General features: G+C 35.5%; 1 protein-coding gene across 1 annotated transcript in view; it reads right to left on the bottom strand.

Annotated features, from left to right (window-relative positions):
- Positions 1 to 1,940: 1,940 nt before the first annotated feature.
- The window catches only part of DNAH8 (dynein axonemal heavy chain 8), a 110,213-nt gene continuing 96,182 nt past the window's right edge, over positions 1,941 to 15,971 (bottom strand). Inside the window, 9 exon segments of the mRNA XM_056486975.1 lie at positions 1,941 to 2,524; positions 2,974 to 3,095; positions 5,554 to 5,743; positions 5,833 to 5,985; positions 6,503 to 6,659; positions 10,746 to 10,906; positions 11,280 to 11,381; positions 12,571 to 12,687; positions 13,588 to 13,743. Of these exon segments, the coding sequence (XP_056342950.1) occupies positions 2,237 to 2,524; positions 2,974 to 3,095; positions 5,554 to 5,743; positions 5,833 to 5,985; positions 6,503 to 6,659; positions 10,746 to 10,906; positions 11,280 to 11,381; positions 12,571 to 12,687; positions 13,588 to 13,743 (1,446 nt within the window). The 3' untranslated portion in view covers positions 1,941 to 2,236.

The following is a 15,971-nucleotide window of genomic DNA, read 5'->3' as shown; positions in this document are numbered from 1 at the left end:
GGAACAAACCCCTAGGCTTAGAGAAGGTGGGAAATGGGGATTGGACAAACAAAAAAGAGATGATCTCAAGAATCTGATGCAATATCTGATATGGCTGAGAAAACAATATATTATTCATCTCTATTCTTGGATGGAGAATAAAATCATCTTCAGTGTAACTCAGCACATTAATTTGTACTTTCCCTGCTATTTCCTGTACAGGCTTTCGCTTGAAAATGTGTCAGTTCACATCTTCCACCAGTGGAGGCATTCAAGGTTACACACTCTTTCTCCATTGTAATTAAGCTGAAAGGCTAGACCACGAACAAACAAAACCAAACTTGTAGGAATGAATACATATAGTTGTTGTGCTGGTTTTTGGATATGAACTCTTTTCCCCTCTGCCCCTGCAGTGAGTATAGTGGATGTGTGCAAGAACATTGGAGGGGATAAAGCCAGGGCAACTGTCCCAAACTGTCCAAAGGGATATTCCATAAACAGGGTGTCATGTTCAGCACTGAAGACTTCAGGAAAGGAGTAGGATAAGGGACATTTGTTCTCATTGAATCTGTCTTACCAAGTAACCATTATATGTGCTAGGGCTCTTCCCAGAAAGTGGCTAAACATCTGCCTGCCAGTGGGAAGCAGTAAATAAATTCCTTAATTCAGTTTTCTTGTGTGTGCAGCTTTGCTTCACTTATTAAACTGTCTTCATCTTGGCCTCCTTTCTGATCTTGCAGTTTCTTGCATTCTGCTTCTGATCTTGCAATTCTTTGCCCCATTCTTCTTGGCCAGGCCAGGGCAGGACAAGCCTCTGGGTACTTAGCTGCTGGTCAACCCACCACAACTTCTATCATCAATATTGTGATTACTTGGGGAAAAAATCTTCCACAATTGCAAACTCAGATTTTTTTTTTCATTTTTTGCAGATGTAGTTCTGTGGTACAACTTCTAAAACTACATAAAAACCGTAAAAGTGACCCAACACCAACAAGTTTCTTGTATTTGAATCAAAGTAAATCTATAGAGGAGAGAGAAAATATGTTTTACTTAATTGCATTTGGAGATGTCACTTTTTTGTTAATCTGCTCATGATGTTGTGTCTGTGTATTATTATTTCCTGTATGCCATGGACTTTCTGCAAGAGGATATCCTGGGATGGTGACCTCCAACAGAAAACCATAGGACTCCAGCAGGAGGAAGGGCCTTTTATCATCTCAGCAGATGCCCAGGACTTTGCCAAGTAATAGCTGCACTTTGCCACAGCAGATGCATTTGAACACTCTTGAATGGCAAAAGGAAAAACAGTCATGGGGTGTAAATGAAAAATTGTGTTGCCAAATAAAGGTTCTGAAGGAAGAAACATTTTGGAGATTATTAAACAGATAGTTTAGACTGCTTATCTTGTTTAGTATTTAATTAATAGAATTAGCTTAATACTAATTATGTCTGGAAAACTCATGGTTAGGATATTCCTTAGTATCATCACAGAATAATGCTGTGAGAGTCATTTCAAGGATTGCAACCCACACTTTAGAGCCACAAGGAAAGGCAGAAAAAATAATTATACTTGTAAATAATCTGGTTCTCTAATTATTTATATTTAGTAGTTGGAACTTTTCTATTTCTGTTCCCACACAGCTAAACTGGACAGAAAACATATTGATCTCTGTCAGATATTCCAGACACAAACATTTCTGGTGAATTTTGCTTAATCTAGATAATTTAACAAGAACAAGTGAGTTCTGAGAAAGCCCAAGCAAAAAATATGGATCAAATCTATTTTTCTGCTGTATACTTCCCTGCATACTCACAGAAAATAAGGTGTGCATCATGCAGAAATAGGAATTTAGATTTGTATCTAAGAGATTTTAAATTTTATTGTCATCATATGTCACTGAAACACAAGCTAAAAGTTGTACATGTGAAAGAAAGTAAAAAAGCAAAGTTTTTAGTTTTTTAAGGTTTAATAGCATTTTATTTGACATTATTAAAGCAAATAGCCATTTAAAGTAATATAATGCATACTTCAAAAACTACAAGCAATGAACTTATTTGGAAAGATTTACTTTATCAACCAACAGCCAAGGCAAACTGAATTTCCTGAAAGCAGAGAAAAAAATCAGTAAGCCAAGACTGAAATGCAGTTTCTAGTATAATGACAAGTAGCCTGCAAATAAAGAGCAGTAGAAGAATTACACATTTAATTTGTTACGTGTGCCACATATTTCTCTTCTGCCACAGCAGGAAAAGCAGCTTACTTGATGTCACAGAGAAGAGCCACTCCTCTCAGAATCCAGTGGTCTGGAGACTTTCCTGTCTTTAAAAATACCTCTGTAATAAAGTTCAAATCTGTCCTCTTGGGCTTCTTGTAAAGAGGACAAACGTAAAGCCTGGGATCCCTAGGTTTGGTTGAATCAACAGCATACATGTGGAGCACAGGCAGCTGGACAAAAAGAATCTTTGGTGTAGACTCGATGAGTACGCTTCTTCGTTTGTCCCAGCCTGCACCCTCCAAGTAGAGCCCATAGATATATACTCCTTCCTGTGTCAAGAGTAAGCAGATACATCACAACATATGAAGCATAATAATTTTCTTAAACCATTAAAAGTATATGTTTTCTAGTAAAAAATATCTGACATTGAGTATCCTCAAACTATTTCATTTTAAACAATAATCTTTTTTCAGAAGATAATGCTACTGAAATGGAAGGCAACAAAAGTTGTTTAATAAAGTCTATATACTACAAAGTTTCATGTAAAGTTTACTATAAATTCCAAAAATTAACAGGTGGTACAATGAAGCAGTTCTTTTAACTAAATATTTTTCTAACTTAATTAAAATCTTCATACTTAGTATTTAGCTTCTATACTGAGCAAAAACATTAAGGTGAAGAGAGTAATAACCTTTTCCTCTATCAATCCAAAATTTCTCAATGATGCATAATAGAAACTAAATGCCAAAATTAATACTGAAATGCATGTCATACATACAGAAGGAGGTAATATGATTTCTTCTCTGGTTAGCTTTAGCACGTCATTATGCACTGTAACTTTATCTAAAGCCCAGTCTTTATGTGCTCGAGTTGCTTCTTGTTTCATTGCTGTCAGGAACCCTTGAGGAATTAAGCCAGGTATTTAGTATTTATCTCACATGATGATATAAAAATCTTTCTCAGTTATTAGCATGGTTCTGAACTGAACTTATAGACAGATAATCAGAGTTGTATTGAAAAAGAGCATCCTGACTAATGATAGCAAACTTTGCTTTGGGACCAAAACAGGAACAAGTGACAAAAGTGGTGTAAGCATGTATTACACTAAGAAAAATATTTTTAAATGGTATGGACTTTTTTTCTTCTGTTAAATTACTCTATTAAGAAATATTTGGTCAGGACACTGACTTATAAATAATCATAAGGCAATTAACTACAGGATCCATGATAAAGGTGTCTTTCAAGAAAGAATTTCACGGCAAACAAGTTATCCACTGTGTGAGCAGATGTTTATGTAAAGGCAACTTAGCTAAAAGGTGGGGGTGTTTTAAACGAAAGAAGTGGAATGAATTTCATTGATGAAAACAGAAAATATGTATCTGATAGGATAATAAAATAACTATGTGAATGTGGGGAATCTAGTCAATGCAGTGCCTATGAAGTATGAAAAATGCATTTTTTGTTAGGGGGAAAAAGGGTGTCAGGCAGAAATTTAGGTAGAGGATGACATAACTGAATAGCAAGTTAGGTGATTTTTTGAGGTTTGAACAGACTTTACAGAAGTTTGAAATTAGTAGTATTTGAGATGCAAAAGGCTGAATAGTTTAAGCACAGGTGACTGAGCAGCAAAAAGGTTTAAATATGTTATAAAGGAAAAAGAAACAGAAACAGAAACACTAGTACCAAATATCTGGTTGTTTCTGTGTGTGTCAGAAGGTAACAATGAAGTCATCAAGAGCTCAATATCTGCTATTTTAAGCTATGAGATGAATAACTGCTTGCAACTGAGAGTCATAGAGATCAAGATGAAGAGAAATTAACATAGAGAACTGCAAACTTAATAGTGAATTTCCTGGTGAGCAATATTACAAATATAGTGTGATATCACAAATATACTCACCTCACCCCTACCCACAAGCACACTTTTTGCACTTAGCAAACCTCTCTCTAGCTGCAGGACTATTTTTGGGCTTTTTTTTTTTTCACACAGAGGTTGAAGCAATAATAAAGTTCAAGACCATCTGTATTTCAGGTTTGTTGCCTATTAGGCTAAATGTTTTCGTTTGTCAAAGGAATGTGATCCATTATCTTCTTTTACACCACTGTGAGTGCTGCTCTTGAGTCACCAGAGATCAGCATGCTTATCAGCTGTGCCATTTAGGATACAGATGGAGTGATGTTTTTACTGGCATCTCAATACCATCTTTTAATAATAAATTGGATGTACTCCAGGCACCTCAGCTGTTTCTGAAAGCTACTCTAAAATAGATATTGGTATTAGAACTTTTTACAGTTCTGGCAGTTGGAAGGCCGGTAAGAACAGAAGCATCACAAAGCAAAGGTAACTCATATAAAATTCAGAAATTCAGAGGTTAATTCTAATTTTAAAAAAGCAAAAAACAGAACCTAATAGCTGTCACACAGAGGTTTCTTATGAGGATTTTGTATGGGTGGTAGTGTAGGCTGAAGGAGATTCTCCTAGGAACACACACCTCGTAAGTAATGGGGTTTTTTACTCATGGAAATGGTTAAAATTTGTTTTTTTTCTTCTTTCCTCTAAATGGTAAAAATATCAAGCTATAACAGATAATGGTAGATAATGTTTACTTGTACTTCACAGCATATCTATGGTGAATTTGAAGAAACTGTTCATTACATAACCTGTGAAATGGATACACAGTAAAACTACATTTTGATGATTCTCTGTGAAAGACAAATAACTGCTATAAATCTGGGACAATTGCACATTCATAGAATCATAGAACAGCCCACGTTGGAAGAGAAATGGGAAGTTCACCTGGTCCAACCTTTCATGGGAAAGGGAAGACTAGATAAGATTATCTAGCACTGTCCAATTACATCTTGAAAACCTCCAGAAATGGGGACTCTACCATATCCCTGATGAGGTTGTTCTAATGAGTGGTTGCTCTTACTGTACTGCAAGAAGTGATTTTATTGCTACTGTAACATCTTGCTATAGATTAAAGCTCTTCCATACTGGTAGTTTACAGTTTGGAATGAGTTAAACAGTTTCAAACCAGAGGAAAACAGTGTTTTCTTTAAAAGCTGTATCATTATCATTAAATATATTTTCTTTAGAAGTTCTATATTATAATGCTAAAATATGTTGGCAAGATAAATTATTTTATTTATTAAACATACATTTTCCTTCTTGTAATATAAAAACTGCTTTTTTTGGGTCAGACTAAAAGATCAGAGAGCTATAGAATCACATATAATGGTTTGGGTTGAAAGGGACCTTTCCAACATTTTTCATGTTGGCTTCTGTGGCACGCTCTGGCAGTATAACATTAAATTACTATTCAGTAATCTACTCAAGACTTTTCAGTAATCTTACCTTGTGGATTAAAGAATCCAGTTATCCAAAACACCTTTGGTCTTCCTTGAAATATCCAATTAGATAATTGAGCATTTCTCTCCAAAAGTTCAGTAAACCAGAAGCCAAGTGTGGAAGACTCCCAAGATACTCTTCTCCATACTTGAGGGATTCGAGCATCATACATGTTATCAAGTGCATCTCTTAAATTCTGAAAGAATTAAATAATATTCAAAGCAAGTAAATCAATTTAAGAGTTTAAAGCACAGTGTTCCATATGTAGAAGTAGTATTTACTTGCCTCACTCATAACAATGGTTCCTTCTATGGCGAGTTTCAGATCGTTCAGACTGCTGCGGACAACTGTGATCACCTTCTGCATGCGGTCGATTTCTTGACGGAGAAAAATATTCATAGAGTTGAGTGCTCCCATTTTAACTAAACGAGCCTTTACCTAAATTATAAAAGAATAGAAGGAATTTAGTTAAGTCTAAATTGTTGAAATGCCGTTTAATATGCAACATATTAACTTTCTATGTGTTCACCGAAGTAAATATTAGATTTGTATCTTGTTCAACTAACATTTATCCCCTTAAAACTGCTGCAGTTTTTACTTTTTGTATGATACTACCCAGTTACTCGTGATTTTGCTAGAACAGGACTTCACCCAGACCACCCAGGAGACTTCTATCACAAAATGTCGATACTGATTATTTTCTGTTTTCACAAGTAGCTTTGGAAGTCCAAGCATAGTCTTCCTAGCATATCTCCATGGCCAATTGTTGGATGTCTTGATTTGAGATAAAAAATCTTCATTCCAATTCATGCTGGTAGCAATAAGGGTGTTGGTTCCATACTTTAATCTGCTGCTATTTATATTATCATTTGTACAATTTGGTGTTTCTTTTTTGGAATGTGTAGTGTGAAAACTCAACAGAGAGAACAGTAAAACAAGACTAAGATTAGCTTGCCTCATGAGGTACGTAATCTGGAGGAAGTTTCTCCAGCATGTCTTCAGCTGTACGATAAACAACTGCTTCACGAGTTTCTCCAGATCCTCCACCACTTTCTTTAGGCTGAATGTTGGTAATAGTATCCAGAACATCAGCTGATGTATTTTTCTGGTATCTGAGAGGATGAGAAATATATTATATTTGCCTCATTTAATTACTTCTTAAAAGTGTAATGCAGAAGCAGGAAAAGGTGGAGGTATAACTCTGCAAGCTGCCCCTTTAATAATCAGTAAATTCATTCTGCTTTGAGATGTTTCAGGATTAGTGACAAGGGCTGCTAGATTTACAGCACTGCAGGTAGAACTCTTCTATTCCATAGTGAAGCATGGGCAGTGCTAATGTAAATTAATGTTCTGAGTCTATACAAAAATGTGAATTAAATTTGTGTGGCATTGAATAATGAAAGATGGTAGACCACATCAGTCCTTCAACAGAAGAATTATAGGAGTATTTTTGTTACAGTGACATAGAGCTATGAGATGAAATAAGAAAGAAAGCCTGAATTCAGTACTGAAGTGTCAGCAATATCTGCTTTTACCTTATGGAATCAGCTACACAAGGAACAGATGTCAATGAGTGATGTAGGACAGACATTTACAGTGATTCAAAGCATAGATTTGCATGTCAGCTTTACTTTTCAACTTTTATATGTCACCTATCTCCTTCTGTTACTTTGTCATACATAATTGTATAAGACATTAAACCAAAGATAGAATGTGTGAAGTCCTAAAACACCTAAAGATGCTTTGGATACAGTCACAATACTAGAGAAGCTATATTCTATAGTATTTCAGCAAAAAAAAAAAAAAAAAAAAAAAAGGTGAATGCAATTATAAAGACTATAAATCAGAAAAATAGAATTAATACTACTGGGAGTTTGCTCCTCAGAGGATAATTTCTGCTTCTTAAAGTAGGAATGGTGGGGGCTTTCAAGGTTTTTCATAACCCTTGACTTTAGACTCAAAACTCTCAAGCTTTTTTTCAATTTATGGCCCCATTAAAAGAATGAAAGATTTATTCAAGACCATGTGTGGGCAGAAAAGATAAAATTTCTCTGGGACTCATGGCTTCATTGGTAATTTGGATGACGTACTGGTGGTTGTAACCTTTACTCTGTGTCTTGCTGATTTAACAAGTAATGATTAGAGAGATGTGAACCTTCTGTTCATACTGTAAGCACCATTCTTCTGATTCTGCTGTCAGACTATTTTATGTAGAAGGTATGGGTTCCTTGATTATTACATCCATTAACTTATAATACATTACAGAATTTTAAAAATGGTTATTCTAAATCTAAAAAATATATATAGAAACAATTTTAAAAAGAAGGCAGTATGCAAACTTTGGGGAAAATGACAGAACAGCTTTTGAAAAATAGCATTGAAGGAACAGAATCAAAGGTTAGTGATATTCCTTTCTTCAATGATACAAACTAGGATTATTCTGAAAAGGAGAAATTATGTGAATCTTGTATAAATAAAAATTACTGTTTGAACGAGACTATTTTTGTAAATAAAAATAGAAAAGACGAAAAGATGTATCTTGATCCTTACATAATTAAAAAGTTTCCAGTGTGGAAGTGAGATTAAAATACCCAGAAGAAATTTCATTTACATACCACTGGGACATATTCAATATAAAAACCACTCTGCAACAAAATTTTTCTAGTCTTTGGAAAACCTGACTTTCCTTTAGATTGCACATAAAATGAAGTATAAATGCAAACAATAATGATAGAAAGATGGCAAAAGGAGAGGAAGTACCATGTTCCTGAGAACAGAATCAGTTGCATGTGATGGTTTGACCCTCATCACATGTAGGTATTTATGTATAAAGGTCTCCATAACAACTTTTTGTCTAGATTGCCCAATTCAGCTCATATATTTTAGATGTCTGCTTTGTGATGAGAGAAATTGCACTTTACAAGGATCTATTTTTCTCTATTACTGTCAAGGAAATCTAGAGTAACCAAAAAGGGAGCTACAGCAACATTAAATGAATCTCGTTTATAGTGTCAGTGTTGCCTAAAAGTATGTAAGATAAGGCACTCAATGCCTATTTATAAATTGTTTTTCCCCAAAGCAGTACTATAAAGTGAATTGTGTCATAAGAAGAAAAAAGAAAATTAATCTTCTATGGATTTTTATTTACTCCAAAAAGCATTATCAAGAGAATTTTCTCAAGAGTTTGGATGTAACATCCTATCATTTTTTGATAGCTGGAATATATGCCATCAGGGATTTTTCGTACTGGAAGCGAAAACTAAGAAAAAAATGCATGTGACAGAACCATTGCCTCAGCTTTGTGTAGAAAACAGCAATATCTATTGCAGCACAGTGTTCAAAACCTTACATTCTTCAGCTTGCAATAGCTTAACAAAAATTGAGCTACATTTAAGGCTTCAGTAGGGAACCAGTTGGGAAGGGCTTTTGGCAGAAGATTGTCAGCATATTCCTTTCCTGCTCAGATACCTGTTAACTCTGTGGCTTTTGCAGAGCCTGTGATTCATACAGCAAGTTAAAATTGTTCTCAATGACTTCAGGTGTTAATCCTAAATAGAAGCACTAAATTCATTGAAGCCTTACAATTGGAACCAACAGATTGAGCTTTTGGCTGAATGGTAAAACTGCCACAGTAAATTAGTGAGAAATAAGATTTTTCTTGTCCTCAGTAATAGTGACATGGAGAGGTCTTGGCTCTCTCGGGGTTTCAATTTCAACAGCCTTCTGCATACTCTGAGATGACTTGATAAGATATTATAAGGAGAATTTGAATAGAACTTTTTATATTGTAGATATAATGGATGCTAATCCATTTGTTCTGTGTGTCAAAGATGGAATTCAGACATGGTAGCCATGCATCATTGCTTATAACAGACCGTGATAAGACATGGAAAAAAAGCATGAAGCTGTTGAGCAATTCCCCCAAACTCTAAAGAAATACCTACAAGGCAAAATCTACAGGGAAAAAAAATAAGGCTAAAGTAACAGGAATATGCATAGGTACCAAGTGGAAGAAAAGCTGAACAGAAACCAGAGAGCTTTTCCTGTTCACTAAATGTCCCTCCCAACAGTGTTAGTCTCAAGTTTCCTCCTATAAACTAGCTCTCCTGCAAGCCTAATTTTGGATCTACAGCATGTCTCTCTTCAAGACTTTGTTTAGTTCTCTGTTAAATCTTGGCTCTTCATTCTTCTTTAATCATTTCAGGAAAGGAGGTCTTGCAAGTATCAGAGAATGACTTGGAACAGAATCTACTCTTAGATTCTTTTCTTCACAAGCATTAACAGTGGTATGTGCTAGGCAGAGCTGACAATAACACTGTGTGCTCTTCTCACAGCATGCTTAGCATACAGGCCTCTAGACATGGCATCAGCCTCTCAACTTTGAGACTGAAAAATTGTGGGAAATTATTGCTTCATTCAAAAATATTAGATGACGTTTTCACAGCAGCTCTGCATTTGAATAACGTTTGTTTTATTTAAAAGTAGAAAAATAGCTACGTGAAGAAACAATTCGTGTGGAATGTGGACAAATTGCATATGAAAATGCAATATTTCATGGAAGAATTATTACTAACTTCAGTGAAAAAAATATAATGACATTCATATCCTTTCACAAGTCATAATATTAGAATGAAATAAAGGGCAAGCTGTTACACAGATTATTTGGAATGAAAGATTGAATTCAGTCAAAGATAAAACTTTAAATGGAGGTAGTACTTGGTGCAGTTGAAAAGCTTCTTTTAAATAACGGAAATGGTGGGACTGATTGCAACATAAGTTTGTAATTGCATCCAAAGGAATGCTTGTAAACCAAATGACAATCCAGAGAATCATTTAGCAAGTGTGTACAGAAAAATAAACAGAAGGCATATACTAGAAACTTCCTCTAGTTGAACTGTTTAGAATCACTTATCACATGTTCATATAAAAATTTCATAACGCTTTCAATTAAAAAATGTAAAATCATGAGGAGTAAGTAAGAGTTTCAACTGCTTTAAAAGGACATGTAAAATGTAGCTGAAGATACTGCTTTTCTAAGAATGTGCATACACAGGAAGTGTTCCACTTCAACAGTGAAATTCACATGAATTTCCCAGGTTTCCAATGAAAAATATACTTTACTTAAACATTTGATAGGGATTTGTTTCTAAATACTAAAAGAAACATTCTTCATTTTCAATATGTTGAGAGCTACTTACGTAATATCAGCATTGGGATGGAGACCAAACACCTCTGGGCTGTCCATGGCAGGAAGTAACTGGATGTAGTCAAAGTACTGTTCCAGGGTTTTGCAAACTGGAATTTTATACCCAGTGTAAAAGCAGAAAGCGCTATCAAACATACTTTCATTAAACCATACCTGTGAAAAATCCATGGGGAAAAAAGAAAGACAGCAATTATTTTGCTACTTAGGGGGCTTTTTAATCTCACTTTTACTCTTGGAGGATTAGTTTTTTTTGTTTCAGCAACTGCATCTAATTTTACTTTAATACAACTGTAAATCATTAAGACTTATGTCTCCTAAGTTTGACTTCCAGCTAAGTCTTTTTAAGCTCCTGCTCCTCGCCAAAGAGGAACCAAGGGGAAGACCCTCACTGCCAAAGAATGTTTTGAAAAATTCATTTTACTTCGAAAAGTCTTATAAACTAGTAAAGTGCATATTCAGCAGAAAGATTTCTGTATTGCAGCTGCCAATAAAAATGACAAATAACTGTATTTCCAAGGTCTCCTACCCTTGCAAAGCAATTGAGAAGACGCTTGTCATAGTCATCTGTGACTCGGCCTCCGTACTGTACTTCTCCGATCATGTAGCGGACCGTGTTCCACGATATCCCCTGGGTGCAAGCAAAGTACATGAAAAGCTAGTGTTATTATATGCAGGAAGAAGATTTTAATGTAAATATAATCTGAAATTCGTGATGTTCTGAAACATAAGCTGAAAGAAATCAAATAACAATAATACTTTATTTCTTATTTATTTACTGAGCTCAACTCTTTGATTTTATAGAAGAGTTGAGCTTGATCCTGCTGTTATAAATGTAGAATCGCAGGATCATTTATGCTGGAAAACACCTTTAAGATCATTGTGTCCAATCTTTGACCAAACACCAACAATGGCAATAAGAGCCATGTCCAGTTGTTTCCTGAACACCTACAGGCACAGTGACTCCTCAGCCTTCCTGGGCTGCCCATTCCAGTGCTTGACAACACTTTCCACTAAAAAAAAATCTTCCTAATGTCCATCCTGAACCTCCCCTGGCACAGTCTGAGGCTGTGTCCTCTTGTCACGTTGCTGGTTGCCTGGGAAGAGAGGCTGATCCCCATCTGGCTATAGCCTCCTTTGGGGAGGTGTAGAGAGTGACAAGGTCGCCCCTGAGCCTCCTTTCCTCCAAGATAAACTGGAGAAAGCTCCAGCTCCCTCAGCCACTCCTCATATGCCTTGATCTCTAGAAGTAAAATCTCATAATATTAAAAAAAAATACATAATATATATAATACATTTCATTATTACTTGTTTAACCTGAAATCACTAGCAGATGATATTGCCCCTCTTCTTATTCGCCCCCCCCAACCCCCCCCACCATTTCCATCCTCCCCATCCCTTCTTCCCTATTTCTCATCTTTCTCTCTTGGCTGAGTGCTGCTTCATAAGGAATTCCCTATTCCCTGCTAAGTAGTAGAAGATCAAATGGTAGATGTAGAGAAGTTTGATTGGCTCTGTCAAACTCAGTAGATATTTTAGCTCCCTTTCCAAAACAGATAACATATGAACTTGTTAATTTTGGATTTAGTAGTGAAAAAGAAAAACAAATTTTAAGGTTCTTAACAAATTCATGCATGCATGTATTTTGCATGCACATAAAATCGTCAGCTGGATTTTCTTGCAGAGAACCTCAACCTTTGATCATAAGAAGTGGCACTAAATGAATTGCAATGAGTAAATTATGGTAAACATGAGGATAAAACAATTGCTGCTGCCATACAAAGCTTTAAAATTTACTACATAAAGATTTTAGTACTCACCTTCCTGATGTCAATTTTTTTTAGGTGATTTTGTATAAACTGAACACTGGCTGTAAAATCTGCTGAGTTAAATTCATAGGGAATATTCCAACCCAAAGGTCCAAACTTGCGTCGCTCCTTAGGAATAAAATTAAAACCAAAGATATTTATAAAACAATTTATAATTTTCTTTCCTTAATAAATTTCAATAATGACAATACCAGTGGAGTAAAGAATTGAACTGGAGAAGAAAGCCTAAGAAATGGCTGTATACCTCATACAACTCAATAATACAGCTAAGTTATACCACGAGGGATAAATATTTATAGAAAAAGCAACAAAATAATTTATTAATAACTTTACTAATCAATTTGTAATTCACAGGTTTGCAGTGCCTCACTTCTCTGTGGATAATGAGATTTTTATATTAAGTAATTAAGTAATTTAGCATGGCACAGTTTTTCTCTTCTTTTTACATATACGTTTGACTAATGACAGTTTCAAATTTTCAAGCTCCTATATTTATGCTCAGTTTTCCAAAGAGTTCTATGTTGCCACTTTCATCTTATTGTTTCAATATGTTTTTTACTGCTCATTTTTTCAAAATTCATAACTATATTTTGAGGTTGCCACCATTACATTATTCAAATATATTATTGCATGCCTATTTGGAAATAAAGTAATAACATTTGTATTAACAGAAAAATAGCCAACTGTGAAAGCAACCAAGGGATAACTTGGTTTTCTGTTTCAGCATGCTTATCTATTTCTATTGACTTACAGAGAGAAATTTTTCCCATATACTCAATGACTAACTTTCTATCAGCTGAAGTTAGATGAGAAAAAACAAATTCTAAATGCCCATCATACAAGAATTGCTTAAAAGCTATTAAGAAAAAGAGAGATAATAATGAATCTTGAAATACAGATTACAGAAATATGATGCTACAACAAATGTCAGAAATGTGTTTTTTCAGGAACCTTTATTAGAGTGACTCCATATATTATATCACTGTTTGCAAATCCTTTAAGATATACCTGAACAGTAGAATGCAGAAAAGCTACAGTGTAAAGCAAAGGTTTCCACATAGGCAGGTTGCTAGCATTTAGAAGATCCTGACTAATTCCGGAAAATGTTCTTTTCAGTCCAGCACGCATACCTTGTGGAGGTTCATTTGTGAACTTTATAGCAATCTGTCACAGGAAAAATATTAGGGAATTGTATTTGTTTACTGAAGCAAAAATAGCAACATATGAAAATGTCATTATTAGTTATAAATAAAATGTAAAAAACTGAAGACTTGTAGAAATAAAGTTGATATGTACTGCATAAAAGGAGTACACAGAAAAATAGTTTTAGTTGGAAAGGACATTGAAAGACCATCTAGTTCAACACCCCTGCAATGATCAGTGACATCTTGAAATAGATCAGGTTGCTCAGAGTCCTGTCCAACTTGACCTTGAATGTTTCCAGAGATGGATTATCCACCACATTTTCTGGGTCCCACCTGTTCCAGTGCCTCACCACCCTCATTGTAAAAAACTCATTTCTTATATCTAATCTAAATAAAACCTTCTTTAAAGATTTAAAACCAGAATCCCTTGTCCTGGTGCAACAGGCCAGAATAAAATGTCTTTCCTCATATTTCCTATGGGCCCTTGCAAGTACTGCAAGGCTCAAAGATGTCTTCCCAAAGCCTTCTCTTCTGCAGTCATACTAGATTAGGCCGTAAAGCATTTTGAAGATAAACCTTTAATTTCTGTTGGTCAAAACCATCACTGACATTTGGCCGTGGAACTAAAAATTTTCATCAATGACATAAAAGCAGTCACCATGCTTTTCAGAAGGCTTTTATATCCCTGCTTCAATGACTGAATGATGAAAGAGAAGAATCCAGTATAAATGACAAGAACAGAATTGTATTTCCCAGAATTTCACAGTAAATGCAAAGAAATCTCACTCCTCCTCAGATCAGATCTTTGTGTTCACAGTGGTTGCTCTGGACTCTGTGGCTGCCTACAGCAGCAAATTATATTCATCATAGAATATTCCTGAGCACTGAGGTCAGCAGGCATTGACTCCATATTTGTGGTAGTAAATCGCCACAGCCCCTTAGAAATCACCCCTTAGTTTCATGCAAGTTGCCTAATGGGAAGAATGGCTACACAATTTTAATTTTCAAACCATACCTGAAAATTATTTGGAAAAGTGCTAGTAAGCACAGATTTTCACATCAGAGAATATTGTAAATACTTACACCTATGGGTTATTGCATTCCAGTGCTGGATAATGCTTAGGGAACAATTTATTAGTTCAGAACACAGACTGGCCCAACCAGTATCTCTGTTGCTCATGACAATTAAAAATGCTGGAGGAACCCAAATAAAAATAAAGGTTGTTTTCTTTTTTTTCTCCAAGTGTAAGTACTTGTCTGTCTAGCTTGGGTAACGTGGTAGCTTGTACAGAAAGGACAGTAAAGGCCAGGCAGCCCATGGACACACAGTGTTGTGCTCCTGTTGGGCTGAATTGGAACACTTGAAAATCAATGTTTCCACATTCCAAAGTATATCCTGTTTAGTTTTTGATGAATATTCTATATTAAAAAGAGCAAAGCAGATTGTTCTCTTTTCTTCTGAGAAGGGGCTTTGGTTTGTCAATTATTCTTGTTCTGGAATCCTTGAATACGTTAACAGTTTAACAGGTAACGTGACACCATGTAGGTGGACACCACATGAAATATTTGAGATAAATGCAGAGAAGATTCATCTAGCAACCTTCTGAGTTCTCCTTTCTCACTTTTGTGCATATACCACACTATTCATAAACCCCTTGGATGATGTCATGTTCTGTTGGGAGAACACAGGAGTCCCTACAGCTAGCTTTCCATACACAGACCATGGTGACAGACAGTTCTTACTGAAGGTTGTCTCTACACTCCTTCCCCCCTTCACATCCTGGATATCAGGTGAGGCATCTGGTTTTTTTCAGAAAAAATGAGAACTACTAAGGAAATTTCCACTGTTTTTCAGAGGAAAGGGAACATAGAAATGTCAACATACAGCTATTACAGTGGATATTAAGTAGCATTATGACCCACTGTGAGAGTGTTGGGAACAGTCATCAGTGACTTGAGTGTACTTTGTTGGAGTTTAGGCAATTTTCCTGGTTCTGACAAAAAACATATCCTTGGGATCTACAGTACAGCCATTTATAATTCAGCCAAAGAAATTGGGTAGATGATGTTCTCTAAGATGTGCTATCCATGCGTGTGCTGTCCCGTTTATACTTTATTTATTTGTTATAGGGGAATCTGGAATCTTTCTCTGGAAGAACTTTTGGGGGCATTAATCTGTCCGCAAGGCATCTGGTTGGGCAAAAAGGGGTACAAGTAAAGCCAAATAATTTTTATTTAAGTGCTTCT

The sequence above is a fragment of the Oenanthe melanoleuca genome, chromosome 3 (genome assembly GCF_029582105.1).
Source record: "Oenanthe melanoleuca isolate GR-GAL-2019-014 chromosome 3, OMel1.0, whole genome shotgun sequence".
Lineage (NCBI taxonomy): Eukaryota > Metazoa > Chordata > Aves > Passeriformes > Muscicapidae > Oenanthe > Oenanthe melanoleuca.
Note: the sequence above shows the minus strand (reverse complement) of the source record. Positions and strands in the feature narration are given on the sequence as shown.